This window comes from Hippocampus zosterae, chromosome 2, assembly GCF_025434085.1.
Source record: "Hippocampus zosterae strain Florida chromosome 2, ASM2543408v3, whole genome shotgun sequence".
NCBI lineage: Eukaryota > Metazoa > Chordata > Actinopteri > Syngnathiformes > Syngnathidae > Hippocampus > Hippocampus zosterae.
In genome coordinates, this window is record NC_067452.1 from 13,433,886 (window position 1) to 13,449,754 (window position 15,869).

A 15,869-nucleotide genomic window follows, 5' to 3' on the forward strand; every position below is an offset into this window, starting at 1 on the left:
CATTGCGCTTAAATAAAGCGGAAGAAAGTGAGGATTAAAATGAGATATGTTGGACATAAAAGTTTAGTAGAAATGTAAATGTTTTGACAAATATAGTTCAAAGAGAAAATATATGCATTTTTTTAACTCTTTTTATTGTACTTCTAAGTACCGCCCGAAAATGTTGACTCCAAGTACTTCCATCGTTTCATTTTTTTGCTTTGAGTTGCAAGCAAAAATTTGCGATACGAGTGCCGTAATGCTGGCAGTTAATTACCACACCTGACAGCAAGCAACAGTTTGTCAGATAATGAAACATTCTTCAAAAAAAGCTTCAGTTATTTCATCTCACTCCCAGTTGATGTTTAAAACAATGAGGATTACACCACATAGTTTTGCCTGAGGAAAGTCCACTGAGCTACATGTGAACATCCATCCATCCTTTTTCTTGTCCGCTTATTCTCACAAGGGTCCCAAGCGTGTTGGAGCCTATCCCAGCTGTCTTCGGGCAGTAGGTAGGGTACACCCTGAACCGGTTGCCAGCCAATCTGTTGATGGCGGCGTGGGTACCCGCAGTGACTCCTCTCTCTCCTGTGGTTGCACTGTGGTTGAGAGGAAAGAAATTTCATCTGTGATGTATGTTGCACATAGAGCATATTTGACAACACAGCTGACTTGACTTCACTTGCCATGTTTGGGTGCCATCTCTCTTATACAACACACACACTTAAAATATGCTTGGTGGGGGGGTTTTTGGAGTGGGGTAGGCAGAAAATAGAAAAATGGTACCGTATGTCTTCAGCCAACAACCATTGTGTGCTTGTTTTGAGACGGTATCTCACCCCTTCCTCCCTTTTTCTTGTCCTCCACCGTGCGGCAGCAATTTTTGAAGCAAAAACAAAGCAGTACCTCAGTTCTATTATGGATTCCAAAAACAAGAAAGCTGTTAAGACTCTTGCTATATGCTCCTTATTTGAATTTTTTGTCTAAAAATCTCGTGGCTTCTTTTTTTGTTTAAACTTTTGTAATATGTGTATGTATTAATAACATGTTCATTGTGTCTTCTGTTTACTGAGAATTGTATTCCGACTTGTTCAATAAAGACTAAAAAATTAAAAAATAAAAATAAATACCGTGCGGCAGCAATCACCCCCCGTACGCACTAAATCTGCACAGACTTTGTTTTGATAATTACACAAATGCAAGCGGCTCGGAACGGTTTAAAATGGACATCTTGCGCCATTGTGGGCATGAACACAGTCGACTTGATTCCCCACTAATCCAAGCTGCTACTCTCATTCCTTTTAAAATCAAAACACAAGAACCGCAAATTTCTTGACCTGAAGCAGAAACGGACTTGCTGGAGTCTATGCAGAAAGTCGAAGCATGCATGTGTGTATTTATAAGGAGCCAAGCCGATTCGCCTCCACATCGAGAGGAGTCAGATGAGGTGGCTCGGGCATATGATTAGGATGCCTCCTGGACGCCTCCCCGGTGAGGTGTTCCAAGCATGTCCCATTGGCAAGAGACCCCAGGGATGACCCAGGACATGCTGGAGAGACTGTGTCTCCCAGCTGGCCTGGGGATCCCCAGGGAAGAGCTGGAAGAAGTAGCTGGGGAGAGAGAAGTCTGGGTTTCCCTGCTAAAGCTGTTGGCCCCACGACCTGACCCCAGATAAGTGGAAGAGAATGGATGGATGAATGAACATTAAAAAAATGCTATTTTCCTTATTAAAAAACAAATTACCAAAACATTTGTTGTGTTTTTTGAGGAGGCTGGAGCATTTTAATGACATGTTGGTTCATTTGAAAGATTTGAAATATCAGTGTTTTGTGTCACAATGTGGTCACGGAACAAATTAAACTCATATCTCAAGACACCGCTGATCTGCATAAATAAAATGTACATGGCCATTCTCAATTCGAAATCACCACCCCATCAAGTTTATAAATGGTGTCAATACTAAGCCTACTTGTGTGTAGTTGTGTATTTGAACATTATAAATAAAGAGCTGTGTATTTTATGATGCAACATAATCCTGATGTTTGGAAAATGTGTAATATTAAACCACTGTGTCAAATATACGATGTGGAAACAAAACTGTTTGCATGGGAAGATTGTGTGACATTTTGGAACGATGTACTTTGTACAGCAGATGTTTTTGTTTTTTTACATTCTTCCTGACTGAACTTCTTTTCTTCCACATCATTCCTGTTTTTGTATTTTCTTCCTGACCTCCTTTCGTGCGTCAGCGCTGCTTATGTTATTCTATCATCTTCCCATCCTTCCTTCGCAGAAACCTACTCCCAGCTCAGACCTGCTTTTTTCTTCCCTCCAGAAGTCTTTTCTTCAGTCCTCCTTCTTTTCCCTTGCAGTTGATTTTTATTTTGTCTGAGCACTTTCAAATCAAAGGAATTTGTTTCTCTTGGACATTTCAAACATATTGTGAGTGACTTGGCAAAATCTTTATATCGCTTCTGCTCTTGTTTTAATTGGCAGTGCGGTTATTTACCTGTATTGCTCTTGATTACTGTACTGCGATTGGCTGCCAACCAGTTCAGGGTGTACCCCGCCGACTGTCCATGTCACCCGGAACAGGCTCCAGCTCGCTCTCCACCCTCGTGAAGATAAAGCATTTCAGATAATGGATGGATGTATGGATGCTATGTGTATTAGTTTTAGCCTACTATATTGCTGTGTGAATGATGGCTGTTATAATTGGTGGAATGATGTATGGAAATAAATATATCAATAAAAAGCCAGATAGATGGATAAATAGATAAAATACTAAATACTCAATTTTAAAAAATGCTTTCCCCTTTTCACCCTGCCTTGAATACCCGTTTAATTGGTGAGCACCGTGGAGAATACGAAAAACAAATTGTTTCTGCCATGCATGACTAAATGAATCCTTCCTGCCTTCCTTCGATTGGAAGTCAGAAAGAAAGAGAGGAGGAAAAAGGCACCAGGAAAATTGCATATGGAATGTGATCAAATGACATGAAATTGTGTTTGGCTACTATCAGAACACGTTGTATAATCGAGTAACAAGAATGTGCTAACTTGAGTGCTCTGGCTATACTGCGAGGTAGCCGGAGACGCGTCGCTTACGTAAGCAGCGTCACTTCCGGCTAGCAGACCCGGTGGAAGGAAGCTCGCCTTTCGGCTAAGTTAGCGCTAGCAGGGCCACCGCCGAGGCAGCTCGCCTCCACTCTTCATGTGACGGCGGCCACGGTTGGCAATAATAATAATACGAGCAGTAATAATAATCAAGACAGGTCGGTTTCATATTGACAGGACTGTCTATTTTGGGGTGTCAGCAGCGAAAGACGACGACGACAAAAAGCGAGGCCGCCTCTCCCTGCCTGCTGCTGCTGCCACCGCTGCTGCTACAAGAACTAAAAGTAGTGCAAGTGGAACAGGGACGGCGGCTAACTGCTGCTGTAGCAAACTGACATCAGAGCATCTCTACTAAAAGGCTACTCACGCGCTGCACGAATTGTCCGGGGAGAGGGGCCTGGGGGGGGGCTCCAAACACAACAACAGCTGGACGATCCATGATGTCCGCCGCCAGCATCGACCCGCAGGTTTGCCTCAAGAACTCATATCAGACAAGCATGTTGCAGATGTACACATCTCCCACTGAGAGGACAGGTAACTGTAAGGCTCGATAACTGCTTGTAATAAAGGCCTGCTTGGACTACAGTCCCCAGTAGCTGGATGGCATCGTTGGAATTCTGACTGCTTGTTCTAATGAGTGTTCTTACTATTATTCCAGAAGCCCACATACAATACTGTCAGGTGTGCACGATCATGTGATGCCTAACTCACGTTGCTCTCTTCCCCCCTCACATGCTTCCCTTCTACTAAGATCTCGAAAGGACAAGATGCCAATAAAGGTAAGAAATAAATGAGCCCTGTCATGTGTACTGAAAATGCCAGTAGCTAGATACAAGCGGGGTGCAACGGTAGGGTCCAGGGAACAGCTGTTCGTCACAGGAGAAATATTCCAGACCTTCACACTTTACATGAAAATCCAAAGGGGAATGTTGTATGATGAGTTTGAGATGAGTTGAAATCATTTTGGGATCATATTTTGTGGCATCTGTTTGGCTTGCCTTGTACCCCATCTTAATTAAGAGTAAAATTAACTTACATGTAGCAGGTACAGAAATATACTGCTTTATGCTAAATACAAGTGAGTGGGTCATTTACAGGCTACTTTGAAGGAGCGTGTGTTTTTGCATTCACTTTTTAATAAATCAATACAAGCAGTTTCATCAAAATACCACACCCGTAATTGAACGCTAAGGAGACGATGCAAATTGAAAGTTGACCAGGTTGCGAAGCAGTGTAATGCGTGAGTGGTGTGAGTAGCGGCTCATCCAGCGGCGGGGTCGGCAATGTCGTCAAATGCAACCAAAACAAAAGTAGAATTCATGGCCAATAACTGTAGATTTTTTTTGTGTAAGTTGCTCCAACTCCAAGCCTCATCAACATGTGGAAATCCTCCTCATAGGTCATGAAAAAATATCCTTCACCAATTAATATGAGAGGCTGTGAAATGACTGCAAAATTGCAAAATGATGTTTCCCCTTATGAGGTAGTAGAGCTTAGCGCTGCCTCTTGTGTGGAAATAAAAGATTCTCTGACAGTTTGTCAGTGATTTGTCAGCATCACCGCTCAATTCAAGGTCGCTCCGTTCAGAGTGCGTCCATTTCCCGAAGGTGCATAAGTGCATGATTATGATGTTTTTGACCGACGTTGTTTTATTGCAGCCTTTCCGGTTTCAGTGCAGAATGGCTCCCTGCACCAAAAGGACACCGTCCACGACAATGACTTTGAGCCCTATCTCACTGGCCAGTCCAACCAGGTGCGTTGCTTGCATTGTGTTTTTATGAAATTAGAACTGTGTTCACACGTTGTAGCCCAGGACTCTGGTTCGGACCACTGGTAAAGTTTTTATTTATTTTTTTTTGCTGTTGCCATTTAAAAAAAAAAAAAGGTTAGTTTTTTTTATGTGGCATGGACATATGTTATGATATGGAGTTCTGACGCCACCTTTACGAACCAAGTATCCTGGAGGGATCACATTTGTGTTGAAGGGCCACCCTTTAGAAATTGGTAAAAAGAGAACTCCACTCCAACATTAGAGACAAAATCTGTGACATCTAACTATATCTGTTGCTGTAAGACCCACAGAGACAAGTCAGTTACCGAGACAGTTGAGCTCACCTCAAGCTGGTCAAAAACAAGCTAAGCTTGATTTTGGGGATTGAGAAGACAATAAAGTAAAAGATACTATGTAGACTGCTGTGGAACTTTTACAGAATGTGTGAGTCGAGCAAAGTAACGCAAATACACTAATGCAAAAATATATGTTGTGATTAAGTAAACTTGTTTGACTTCTCTTCCTTACACACGTTAAGACAATTGGGCAGTTTTGCCCCTCCCTGACCAAATCTGTCAAATGACCGATCGGTTTGTTTGTTTATTTATTTATTTCTTTTCCCAAGATCGGCCCCTATGATGATCATTCTGTCTGAGGAATGTTAAGTAGCATTTGTTCCAACAAGCAGGTTCAGTATGAGTTGGGCTGACAATCTTAAATATTTAAACATGTACAATATTTATGACCAAAAATCGGAGTCGCAAAGCTATGAATTGTAATGTGGAATGGAATGTAGCCAATAAAAAAGCACCCAAACTCAGGAACAAGGGAACAGCAGTACATCAAACAAACGTGACTCAAATTGCTTGAAATTTCATGGGGACTCAGCTTGACTTCTGCCACACTAACGGCAGCATCAGACTACACGAATGTAGCCCGCTTATGAGACGACAGACTTTTCGCAGACAAACGTAGTGTCTCGTAGCCGATTTTGAGTTGTCTTGACACATCGTAGCCCGTGACATACTCAACGTGGTGTCATGAAAAAAAAAGTGACCTCAAGTTCTTTTTGGAGAATAGACGGTCCATTTTGCCCTCACCTCAACATTCAGGAACAGCCCATACTTTTGTTTTTTTGCCTTTTCTGAACATGGAAAAAACACATATGCACATAATACCGCCGTTGCCATTACTGTGACAGCTGCATGTCCCACCTCCCCAAAGTACCTGCGCCAATGGACTGAATCTTGACAGAAGCATGCAACGATTGGGTGGGGTCTAGTCTGACGGACTCGTAGTGTGACTTCTCGCCCATGGTAGATTGACAGGGCAACCGTCGTGAACGATACAAAAGGCGTGGAGTTTGACTCGGCCATAACTTGAAACTTCACATTTTAGACTTGAACATACGGCATATGACTTATTCCCACTTCTGCTATTTTTAAAATTTGCGCAGGCATTCCAGTCAGGTTGTGACTTGGGTTTTGCAATTGTGGTCCAGACCAGAGTACTGGACTGAGTGTGAACACCGCAAATGAGCCGTATTTGTTCCGTCCTGTTGTTTCTGATTGATGATTTTCTTACTGTTTGTAGAATAACAGCTATCAGTCCATGACCGACCCTTACCTGTCCAGCTACTACGCCCCCTCCATTGGATTCCCCTACCCCCTGAGTGAGGCTCCATGGTCCACAGGTGGTGACCCGCCTATCCCCTACCTGACGCCCTATGCGCCTCTCAGTAACGGGGACCACCACTTCATGCACGACACGGTATTTGGCCAGCCGGGGGGGCTCAGCAGCAGCATATATCCGCACAGGTTTAACTTTTTCCCAGAGAACCCGGCGTTCTCTGCCTGGGGCACCAGCGGTTCTCAGGGCCAGCAGACCCAAAGCTCAGCCTACGGGGGAAGTTACAGCTACCCACCCAGCTCCTTAGGCGGCACTTTAGTCCCGGATGGCCAGACGGGTTTCCATAGCGACACCCTCAGCAAGGCCCCGGGCATGAACAACCTAGAGCAGGGCATGCTGAGCCTTAAAATCGGCGGGGATGTGACGGCGGGGGGCTCGGGCGTGAAGACTGCCGGCTCAGTGATCGGCGGTGGTGTTCCCGTCGGCGCGGGCAATGGGGGAACAGTGGGAATGCCGCCTCCAAAACCGACATCATGGGCCGCCATTGCAAGTAAGCCCGCCAAGCTGCAGCAACAAAAGTCCAAAAGCAAACTCTGCGCCCCCATCGGCGGCGGCCTGCTCCCCCCCGCGCCCGTGAAACACAACATGGTGGACATTGACACGTGGGATAATAAAGTGGGCGCTCCAAAGATGACTGCTCCCTTACAGACCCACCACCACCACCACCACCACCAACAGCAGCACCAGCCGCCGCCACTTCATTCTCACCCTGGCGGCCTCCTGCCCCCCCTGCAGCAGTCGCTCCAGTCGGCCCAGTCTCTGGTCCAGCAGATGACCATGCCCGGTCCTCCGCCTCCCCCGCTCCAGTCCTACCAGAACCACAACTCGGCTCCGGCGCCGCAGACCCGCTGGGTGGCGCCTCGCAGTCGCAACTTGTGCTACGGCGGCGGGAGCTTGGACAGTAGCGGCTCATCCAGCGGCGGGGTCGGCAACGGCTGCGGCGGCGGCTGTGGGGGACCCGAGCCGGGTTTAGAATCACACCCGGTCCTGGAGAAGCTGCGCGCGGCCCACAGTTATAACCCGAAGGAGTTTGAGTGGAATCTGAAAAACGGCCGAGTGTTCATCATCAAAAGCTACTCCGAAGACGACATCCACCGCTCCATCAAGTACTCCATCTGGTGCAGCACGGAGCACGGCAACAAACGCTTGGACTCGGCCTTCAGGACCATGAACTCCAAAGGTCCCGTGTACTTGTTGTTCAGCGTCAACGGCAGCGGCCACTTCTGCGGCGTGGCGGAAATGCGCTCACCTGTGGACTACGGCACGAGTGCCGGCGTTTGGGCGCAGGACAAGTGGAAGGGCAAGTTTGACGTGAACTGGTTGTTTGTTAAGGACGTGCCCAATAGCCAACTGCGCCACATCCGCCTGGAGAACAACGACAACAAGCCGGTGACCAACTCGCGTGACACTCAAGAAGTTCCTCTGGAGAAGGCCAAGCAGGTGCTCAAGATCATCGCCACCTACAAACACACCACCTCCATCTTTGATGACTTTTCCCACTACGAGAGGAAGCAGGAGGAGGAGGAGGTGGTGAAAAAGGTCAGTGTTACGTCTGCATACCAATTCCTGCTAAGACAACAACAAAAATGTGTGCAACGTGTCGAAGATAAAGCAGTACTCCACAGTAGAGGTGCAACAACTAATTGAATAATTGACAGCTAAGGGATTGTCAAATGAACAACTATTTTTCAGAATCATTTAGAGCTCATTTCAGTTTAGGGCCCACATATATCCCAATTTGAGTTCAAGTGAGCTGGACCACTTGAAGCCTCATAAAATCTCTACTATTCGCCATTTTTGTTTTTGCCATTTTTTGGTGCAAATCATGACAAAGACATTTGGAAAAGATTCACATTTCTATATTATGATCTCTTTGCAAATCATATGCCATCTGAAATATCGTAACAAAAATGAGTGCAATTGAACAGTACGAATCAGTGGTTTAATTTGCATGTACAACTTGAAAATGGATACAATCTTTTTATTTTTTGCATACCTTTCCCTCTCCATCCGGCAACCATCAACCAACACATCTATCAGCTGTGTCTACTAATGACACACAATACATATTCGTAGTATCGCCACATGCAAAATCGTGAGCTTGCCAGGAAAAAATGGCATGATTTAAGTCAAGTCAACAGTATTTATAGAGCACTTTCAAACAGCCATCACTGCATACAAAGTGCTGTACATGGAGCAATTTAAAATATACAATAAACAGTAAAACAAATTTATTTAACAGTCGAATTGATCATCTTGAGGGGTTGGTTCAGGCTGGCAGAATCGATTATTTTGATCACCCCAGGCACAGATAATTTTTGCAATTATCATCATATTAATCAGATCAGATGCTAATGTAAAACATACTGTAGCTTATGGCACCAACAAGCAAATGGTCTTATATCCATTACCTTCCACCTTGCGGTGATTAGGATACGGGTCCTTCATAATTAGTGGAAGTGCGGAATTTTTCTGGACATTTTTTAAATCAATAAATCAACTTTTTAAACGGCTCACAAGATGCAGAATGGAGTTCCTCCCACGGCCATCTCAGTCTCCAGACCTCAACCCCATTGAAAACCCGTGGAGTGAACAAAAGAGGAAAGTGAAGAGGAGTGGACCCAGGTTGCTGGATGATTCAGAGCCGGGGTGCCAAAGTCTGTTTTGAGGTCCCCCTCATCAGCTAGCTCTCTCAAGTATTAACATCAGGAATGCTAATTGTGGCACACACATTTTGATGCGAAAGAATTACATTTGAATGTGGGATTCCCAGCACCATCACTCGACAAATGCACTTGCCGTATTTTCTGCACTAAAAGGCGCACCCAAACGCCTTGCGTTTTCTTAGAAGCTCACAGCGCGCCTTAAAATCCGATGTGCCTTGTGCACGGTTATTACGGTAATAAGTCGACCCCAAAATGCCTCCTTGCTATAGACACGCTTAAAACGCAGAGTTCAAACTTAAGGCGATCGGGTTACGCAGTTGAACACGGAAATAGAGCAACGGCAACAGCGTTCGATGTTATGACTTGCTGTTGGTTAAGTGAACTGTGTCGCTGCTTTATTAAAATACGTTTTACTGACATCTGATCGTTCTGTAGCACTGTCACTCAACAGCTAAGCGTAGCTGTTGTCGTTTGTTCAACAGCTCTATCTGTGGAAGAGAGATTGGAGTGCACCCGATTAGCTGCTCAGATGGCACTGCTTGTGGCTCGACGGACAGTCGAGTAAACGAGTTTCCTGCAATGCTTTACCTGTAATCATGCTAAAAACCTTCCGCTAACTGGAGCGCTAATTAGAGAGAAGGCGAATTCCATCGCGCTATGGGCATCGAGGACTTCAAAGCGTCCCGTGGCTGGCTTTAAAAGTTCATTGCATGACATCAGCTGAGCAACGGTGCCTTGGGTAGCGAACGAGGGGAGTTCGAGACGGTGAGATAGTGGAAAGAAAGCCACCAGGTCTGTTACTCGTCTCATTTCGGAGCAAATAGTCCTGAGTTAGTCCTGAGTCTTTGTTAGAAGTACCAAGAGCTAAACTGAGGCTCAGAGGGGATCGAGCCTTTTCTGTTGCTGGTCCCTCTCTCTGGAAAGACCTCCCACTGAACATTCGGCAAGCCTCCTCGCTGCCCATCTTTAAAGCCCTCCTCAAAACTCACTTGTATTCTTTGGCGTTCGACTCAGCATGATTTAGATTTGTTCTTGATTTTACTGCTTGGTGCTTTCTACCGCCTTTATTACGGATTCGTCTTACTGTTTATTGTGCATGTTAAATCGCTCCATGTACAGCACTTTGTATTCAGCGATGGCTGAAAGTGCTCTATAAATACTGTTGACTTGACTTGAGTTGGTTCTACTGTACTGTATTTGTACCCTATACTGCAGCTTTTGTGTTATAAACAGTGTTTGCAGCATATATTTTTGCATTTCATTGCTTGTGTTGTTACACATGTATTTTGGTCACATACTTGCATGTTCTTAAAGCACATGTACCATAGTGGTATCCCACATATGGAAATTCTGTTATAAGGAAGGATTGGACAGCGTAAATATGATTCCTTACGAGAGAATACTTGGGCGGAGAAAAAAGAAACCCGACCGACCAAGAATTTCTACGTCGAAAATGCAAACCGGAAAGTATTTTTATTTTTATTTTTTTCAAACAACCCTCTACATTTTTGTGTAGAGGGTTTACATCGGTGCAAACTCTCGCGATATTCGCGTTGAGCACGTGCGTTGTTTGCCCTGTCTTCTGTCAACAACATTGAATCATGACGGCGGCCGCGATCTCCGACGACCGTTTAAACTGCGTTTTTTGTGCTACAGTCGCATGCTCGCACCGTAATGTTAAGAAAGTAGCATCCATTGATGTATCGAAACAATTAAGCGAAGTATTTGATGAACACCACGGGCCGAGTAAAAACCGAGGGCAAAGGAGGTCGGCGAAGGCGGCCGCGGCGTCTGGTGCCGGTTGTTGGCCGGTGTCCTACTCCCCCTGCCCCGACCAGAGCGCCTGCCCGCGGCATGACCCCGCGAGGCCGTCAGCGGCGGCCCCGGCACGCCCCGGTCCCCTGAGTCCGGAGCAGGTAGAAAACTAAATGGGCGACGGGGGCGTCGCGGGGGTACAGGACGGTGTCGGGTGCAGGTTAGGTCGGTGCGCGTTGCGCGGCCGGCCGCTTCCCATCCCGCCCGTCTCCCCCACCTGCGCACTCGTCAACGCATCGTCCGCCTAGTCTACGCAACACGAGTCCAGGCCATCGCGACCCGGCCGACCTCGGAAAATACCCAGCCGCCGGGTACCCAACTCTCTCGCCGCCCGGCGGCGAGCGGGGGGTTCAATCTCTCCTTGTTTTATGGTTATTTTGTTTACATTTTTGATGAAAAAAAAAGATTTTAAAAAACTTTGTCCAACCTACCGACCCTATGCTTAAATTTCATGTTACCTGAACCACACCATCTTTTTTGTTTGGCCTGACTGTATATGACAAAAAAAGCCATTCATTGAAGGTGCGCCTCATAATCCAGTGCGCCTTTTAGTGTGGAAAATACAGTGAGTTAAAGGTTATATATTCCTCTTTTTTTCTTTTTAATTCGGAGTCAATGTTATTTTGGAAAAATGTATTTATTAGCTAAGATAGAGTATATCTTAACCAGGGGTGCCAATAATTATGGGGGCCAGTGTATGTGCACAATAAAAGTAAAGTCCATTAACCCTTTCAGGGACAGCGGTGACTACAGTGGACAGCTTATCAGGTTGCAGGTTGTTATTTTTTGTGCATGAAAGGGTTAAAATACTTTCAATTCTTAGTCAAGGTTGCAGCCTACACCAGCATTCCTCACATCATTTCTCATGCCAATTTCTGATGGGGCAAAGTAAAAGAAAGGAAATACTCTGGCACATTTGGCGGCTGTTTGCGTCGAGCCCTGAATGTGTACCAAACACCTTCACAAACTGTTTTTAGCCGCACATCCGGACAGGAAATGGTTGAACAAACTGGCATGCGTGTCGCACGTTGGACACCGATGGCAGGTGCCCCAAATTCCCCCAATGGAGTAAAACTGCACATTTCACAGTGGTCTTTTGTTGTGGGCAGCCAAGGCTCAGCAATATAATAATCAATCTTTATAATCAGCATCTATATGCACCACCACTGAGGTGGATGGATGAACATGGCGAAGGGGAAATGCGCACAAACAGATTTTAGACGCAAATATAGTAGGCCTCTGCGTGCACAGAGAAATGTGGAGATCTCAAAAACAAATGGGAACCTAAATCCATGAGTGTTGCCGTTATCTTTTCTTCAGCGTATTGTTGCAACTTGGGCTGCCACTAACGGTATTTTAATGCTCGATTAACTTGCCAATTATTCTCAGATGAATTGGATTGAAAAAGCACTTTCATTTCCATCCCTTTATTTAAAAATGGGGCGCTATTTCAAATGAATACTGCAGAAAATGCACAAACAAATTCATTCTAAATCCAACATGTTGATTGTATTCTCAAGTGAAAAAGGATATTTTCAAATGTCTTGTTTTGATTCAACAAGGATAATCGGTCTGCTTTGAAGGTCTACACAAATTGGCGAAGGTGACTGCTAAGAGACTGAAATTGAGGGGATTTTCACTATTTTAGGTGAAACGTGGTCGAGTGCTTCCAAACCACTGATTCAATATTGCTGATAATATTTGATTAGTTGTCAGTCGATAAACTGGTGTACCTCTAACCGTGTTTGTCATGCCTCTGCATAAGCTCACCGAGGCCGCCTTCCCTCTCTGTTCGCAGGATCGTCAGAAGTAAGCGGCGCCCGTGGTGGAACGCTCGCTCTGTGGCAAGTCCTGCTGGGATGGGCACTCGAATGAAATTCCCATTTAACAAAAACGACAACATACGGACAAGGAGAATATTGAAGACTTCATATTTTTTCTATTTAATTTGGGCCCACTCTGCCCGCCCCAAACACACACACACACACACACACCCTGCAAACGTTGAGCACCATCTTGAGGAAGTGTGAAGTTTCTTCAGTGTTACATACTTTGTGTATTTTGGGGGTTTTTTTCGGCTTCTGGCTGCATCATTCATGGACTAAATAACACATGTGCACGTCTGATTTTTAAGATCTCATGACAACACGCTGCTGATATTCAGTGACTGCTCACTTTGTGGTTTGTGTGTTGGACAAATGTGAAGTGCTTGTGTCGGTGAATCTCGCGAGTGAACAACACTATTGACAAAACGTCTGCTTTTTGTGTGCGTGCGTGCGTGCCTGGTCACTTGTGTTGAGTATTATGACAAAATATTTTTCTCTCGTTTGCTTTAGGAATGTGCGCAGTGTGAGTCTGCAAAGTGAGGAAATGGTTTGGAAAGATGCGGCTCATATGAAATGGAGAATCGAGCTTGAGAGCGTTTGTGCATCTCCAGCGCAGAGCCTTAAAATGTTTCTTTTCAGCAGAGCGGATCGGGATTGATTTCATTTGTAACGTCGTTTCAGGGAAATTGCGCTTCTCAAGGTGGTCCCGCTCTTTCCTATTCAAAAGTGAACGTAACCGATCGATGTCCCATCTTGGTAGCTTTCTTTTTATCTTTTTTTTTTTTTTTTTTTTTGCGTCTAGTCAAATTCTGGAGATGTAGCATGTTCTGCTTTTCAAACTCACTTGCTTTTGTTTCTCGTTCTTTATTGACTCACCAATTATTAATATTGGCATCAGTTTCATCGCTGTGACCTTTCCCCTTTCCTCCCCTCTCATTGCCATCAGATAATATAAGCTTTAATGTACTGGCATTTGTAACTGCAAACGCCTCAAATGTTTAACTGTAGCATTATACTTAACTGATTTATCGTACGTGTATGGAAACCCAGAGGCTAGCCTATATGCTCTGTTTGTGATGTTCTTTTCTTTTTTCTTTGTCCCCCCCCCCCTTTTTTAAATAACTTGCAGTGTTGTGTGTGTGAGAGCGCAGGTGCGTAAAAGTAAAGAGAGAAGAAGTATGACTGCAGTGCGACCAGAGCTATATAACAGTATTGGATTATTGAAAAAGTATGCAAAAAAAGTTTAATGTCACCCCTGAATTAAATGTCATTGTATCAGAGGTCACTATCACATTCTTATATTTGATCATATTCATTATTAAAGATATGCTTATCTGGTATGGTTTGCACTTTTTATTTGTCGAGCAACTGCAGTTATTTTGTCAGGGTTTTTTTTTTCCTGTTGAATTTCTTTTGTCAGACCAAAGCAACACAATAGTTCCGCATAAAAGACAGTCCACAAAAAGGCCGAGTGATTTTTGGAAAAGATTAAACTACAATTATTCTGGCAGTTTTTGCGATTTAGATTAAATTCATGAATTTGTGAGAGTCAAACCTCGGGACAGTATTATTATTTTTTTTTTTTTTACAAAAGATTGAAATGAATGAGTGAAATTAACATCATACCATCAAAATCTTAAAAGCTATTACTGGTACTCTTGTAATGCATTGGCACCAAAGAGGCTGTGTAAGGGAAGCAGTCCTTTTATTTTCATTTATTTCATTCTTTAAAAGAAATGAAAAGGGGCAGGAAGAAATAAAACAGTCTACAGTATCTACCCCTTATCAATACAAAATGAATGGCATCTCCAGTCAAGGTATACTTACAAACATAATTTTACAATATGAAATCAAAATTTATTCAATCCCCTAATTTCTAATTTATAATAATTACGCTTTTACACATTTCTTAAAAAGGCAAAAGGACTGGGACGTTTTAATTTGACAATTAAGATTGTTCCACAAACTGACGCCATGCATTTAAACGCCTTTTGCTTGCTTGAACCTGTTTGGTGAAAGTTGGCGATGAGCTTTATACATAACTATTTGGTTCGCCGCCCTCTGGGCGGCTCATCAGCTAGTTCCTGCGGAAGGCTGGTAAGGTGGTGGTTCGCCGCCCTCCGGGCGGCTCATCAGCTAGTTCCTGCGGAAGGCTGGTAAGGTGGCCCTTCGGCCCACAAAAGTGTTGTTGCTTGGTTCAATTTTTTGTTCATCTTCATTGCTTATCGCGAAAATAAAGAGATGTTTAGCTCTACTAAATAACTAACAATTTCATTGCAATGCTTGTGGGTAGACAACATTTTTTCGCTAAGATGCCCGCGCGATCGTAGTGAGCCACTGCCTGAGCGGCGCAGTGGCGGCGCGCAGCGGCGCGGTGAAGTAGGTACGTTTTGAAAAGGGACAGACGGAAGGACAGACCGCGTGCGGGACGACGCGCAATATATATATAGATTTCAGGAGGCTATATTCATTGAATTGTTCCCTTTTCAAGTTTTAAAAATGCTTCAGTACAGTACTGGCTGTCGCCATACACGTACGAACATGCAATTATGTTTAATTGTGTATTTAAAAATATACCTTTTGACCAAAATGGTTAAAATGTTCGAAGGTTCATGTTTTTTGTACATACAGTAAATGGGTTAGGGTTAGGATAATAATTTTGTTTCTTTTCTCTGCTGCTTTTCATACAAACTTAGCAAGTACTGTAGGTGGCGCTATGCACCAAAGAGACAACAGAGCCAACAAGAAAATGATCCGACACATCAAGCAACATCTACAATGGGATGGTTCAAAACTAAGAATAATAAAGTTGCCAAAGTATGGCCAAGTCAAAGTTCAGACCTTAATCCATTTGAGAATCTGTGGAAAGATCTAAAAACTACTGTTCACAAACACTCTTCATCTAATGTACCTGAGCTGGGCTGTTTTGCAAGATAGAATGAGCAAATATTTCAGTCTGCACAAACTGACAGAGACAAACCCAAAAGACTCGCACTATAATCG

The 15,869-nt window shown here is 44.2% G+C and overlaps 1 protein-coding gene across 2 annotated transcripts; it reads left to right on the plus strand.

Moving 5' to 3' along the window:
* The first annotated feature begins 3,074 nt into the window (after positions 1 to 3,074).
* On the plus strand, positions 3,075 to 14,206 carry LOC127595960 (YTH domain-containing family protein 1-like). 2 transcript variants are annotated; one of them, XM_052058054.1, is made up of 5 exons: positions 3,075 to 3,566; positions 3,758 to 3,878; positions 4,758 to 4,852; positions 6,464 to 8,098; positions 12,839 to 14,206. In XM_052058054.1, exons 4-5 carry the CDS (start codon positions 6,482 to 6,484, stop codon positions 12,851 to 12,853), a joined length of 1,632 nt encoding a protein of 543 aa, XP_051914014.1. In that variant the 5' UTR covers positions 3,075 to 3,566; positions 3,758 to 3,878; positions 4,758 to 4,852; positions 6,464 to 6,481; the 3' UTR covers positions 12,854 to 14,206. The 2 variants fall into 2 exon arrangements, with proteins under 2 accessions (XP_051914014.1, XP_051914013.1); XM_052058053.1 differs by having other exon boundaries at positions 3,076 to 3,566; positions 3,851 to 3,878.
* The last annotated feature ends 1,663 nt before the right edge of the window (positions 14,207 to 15,869 follow it).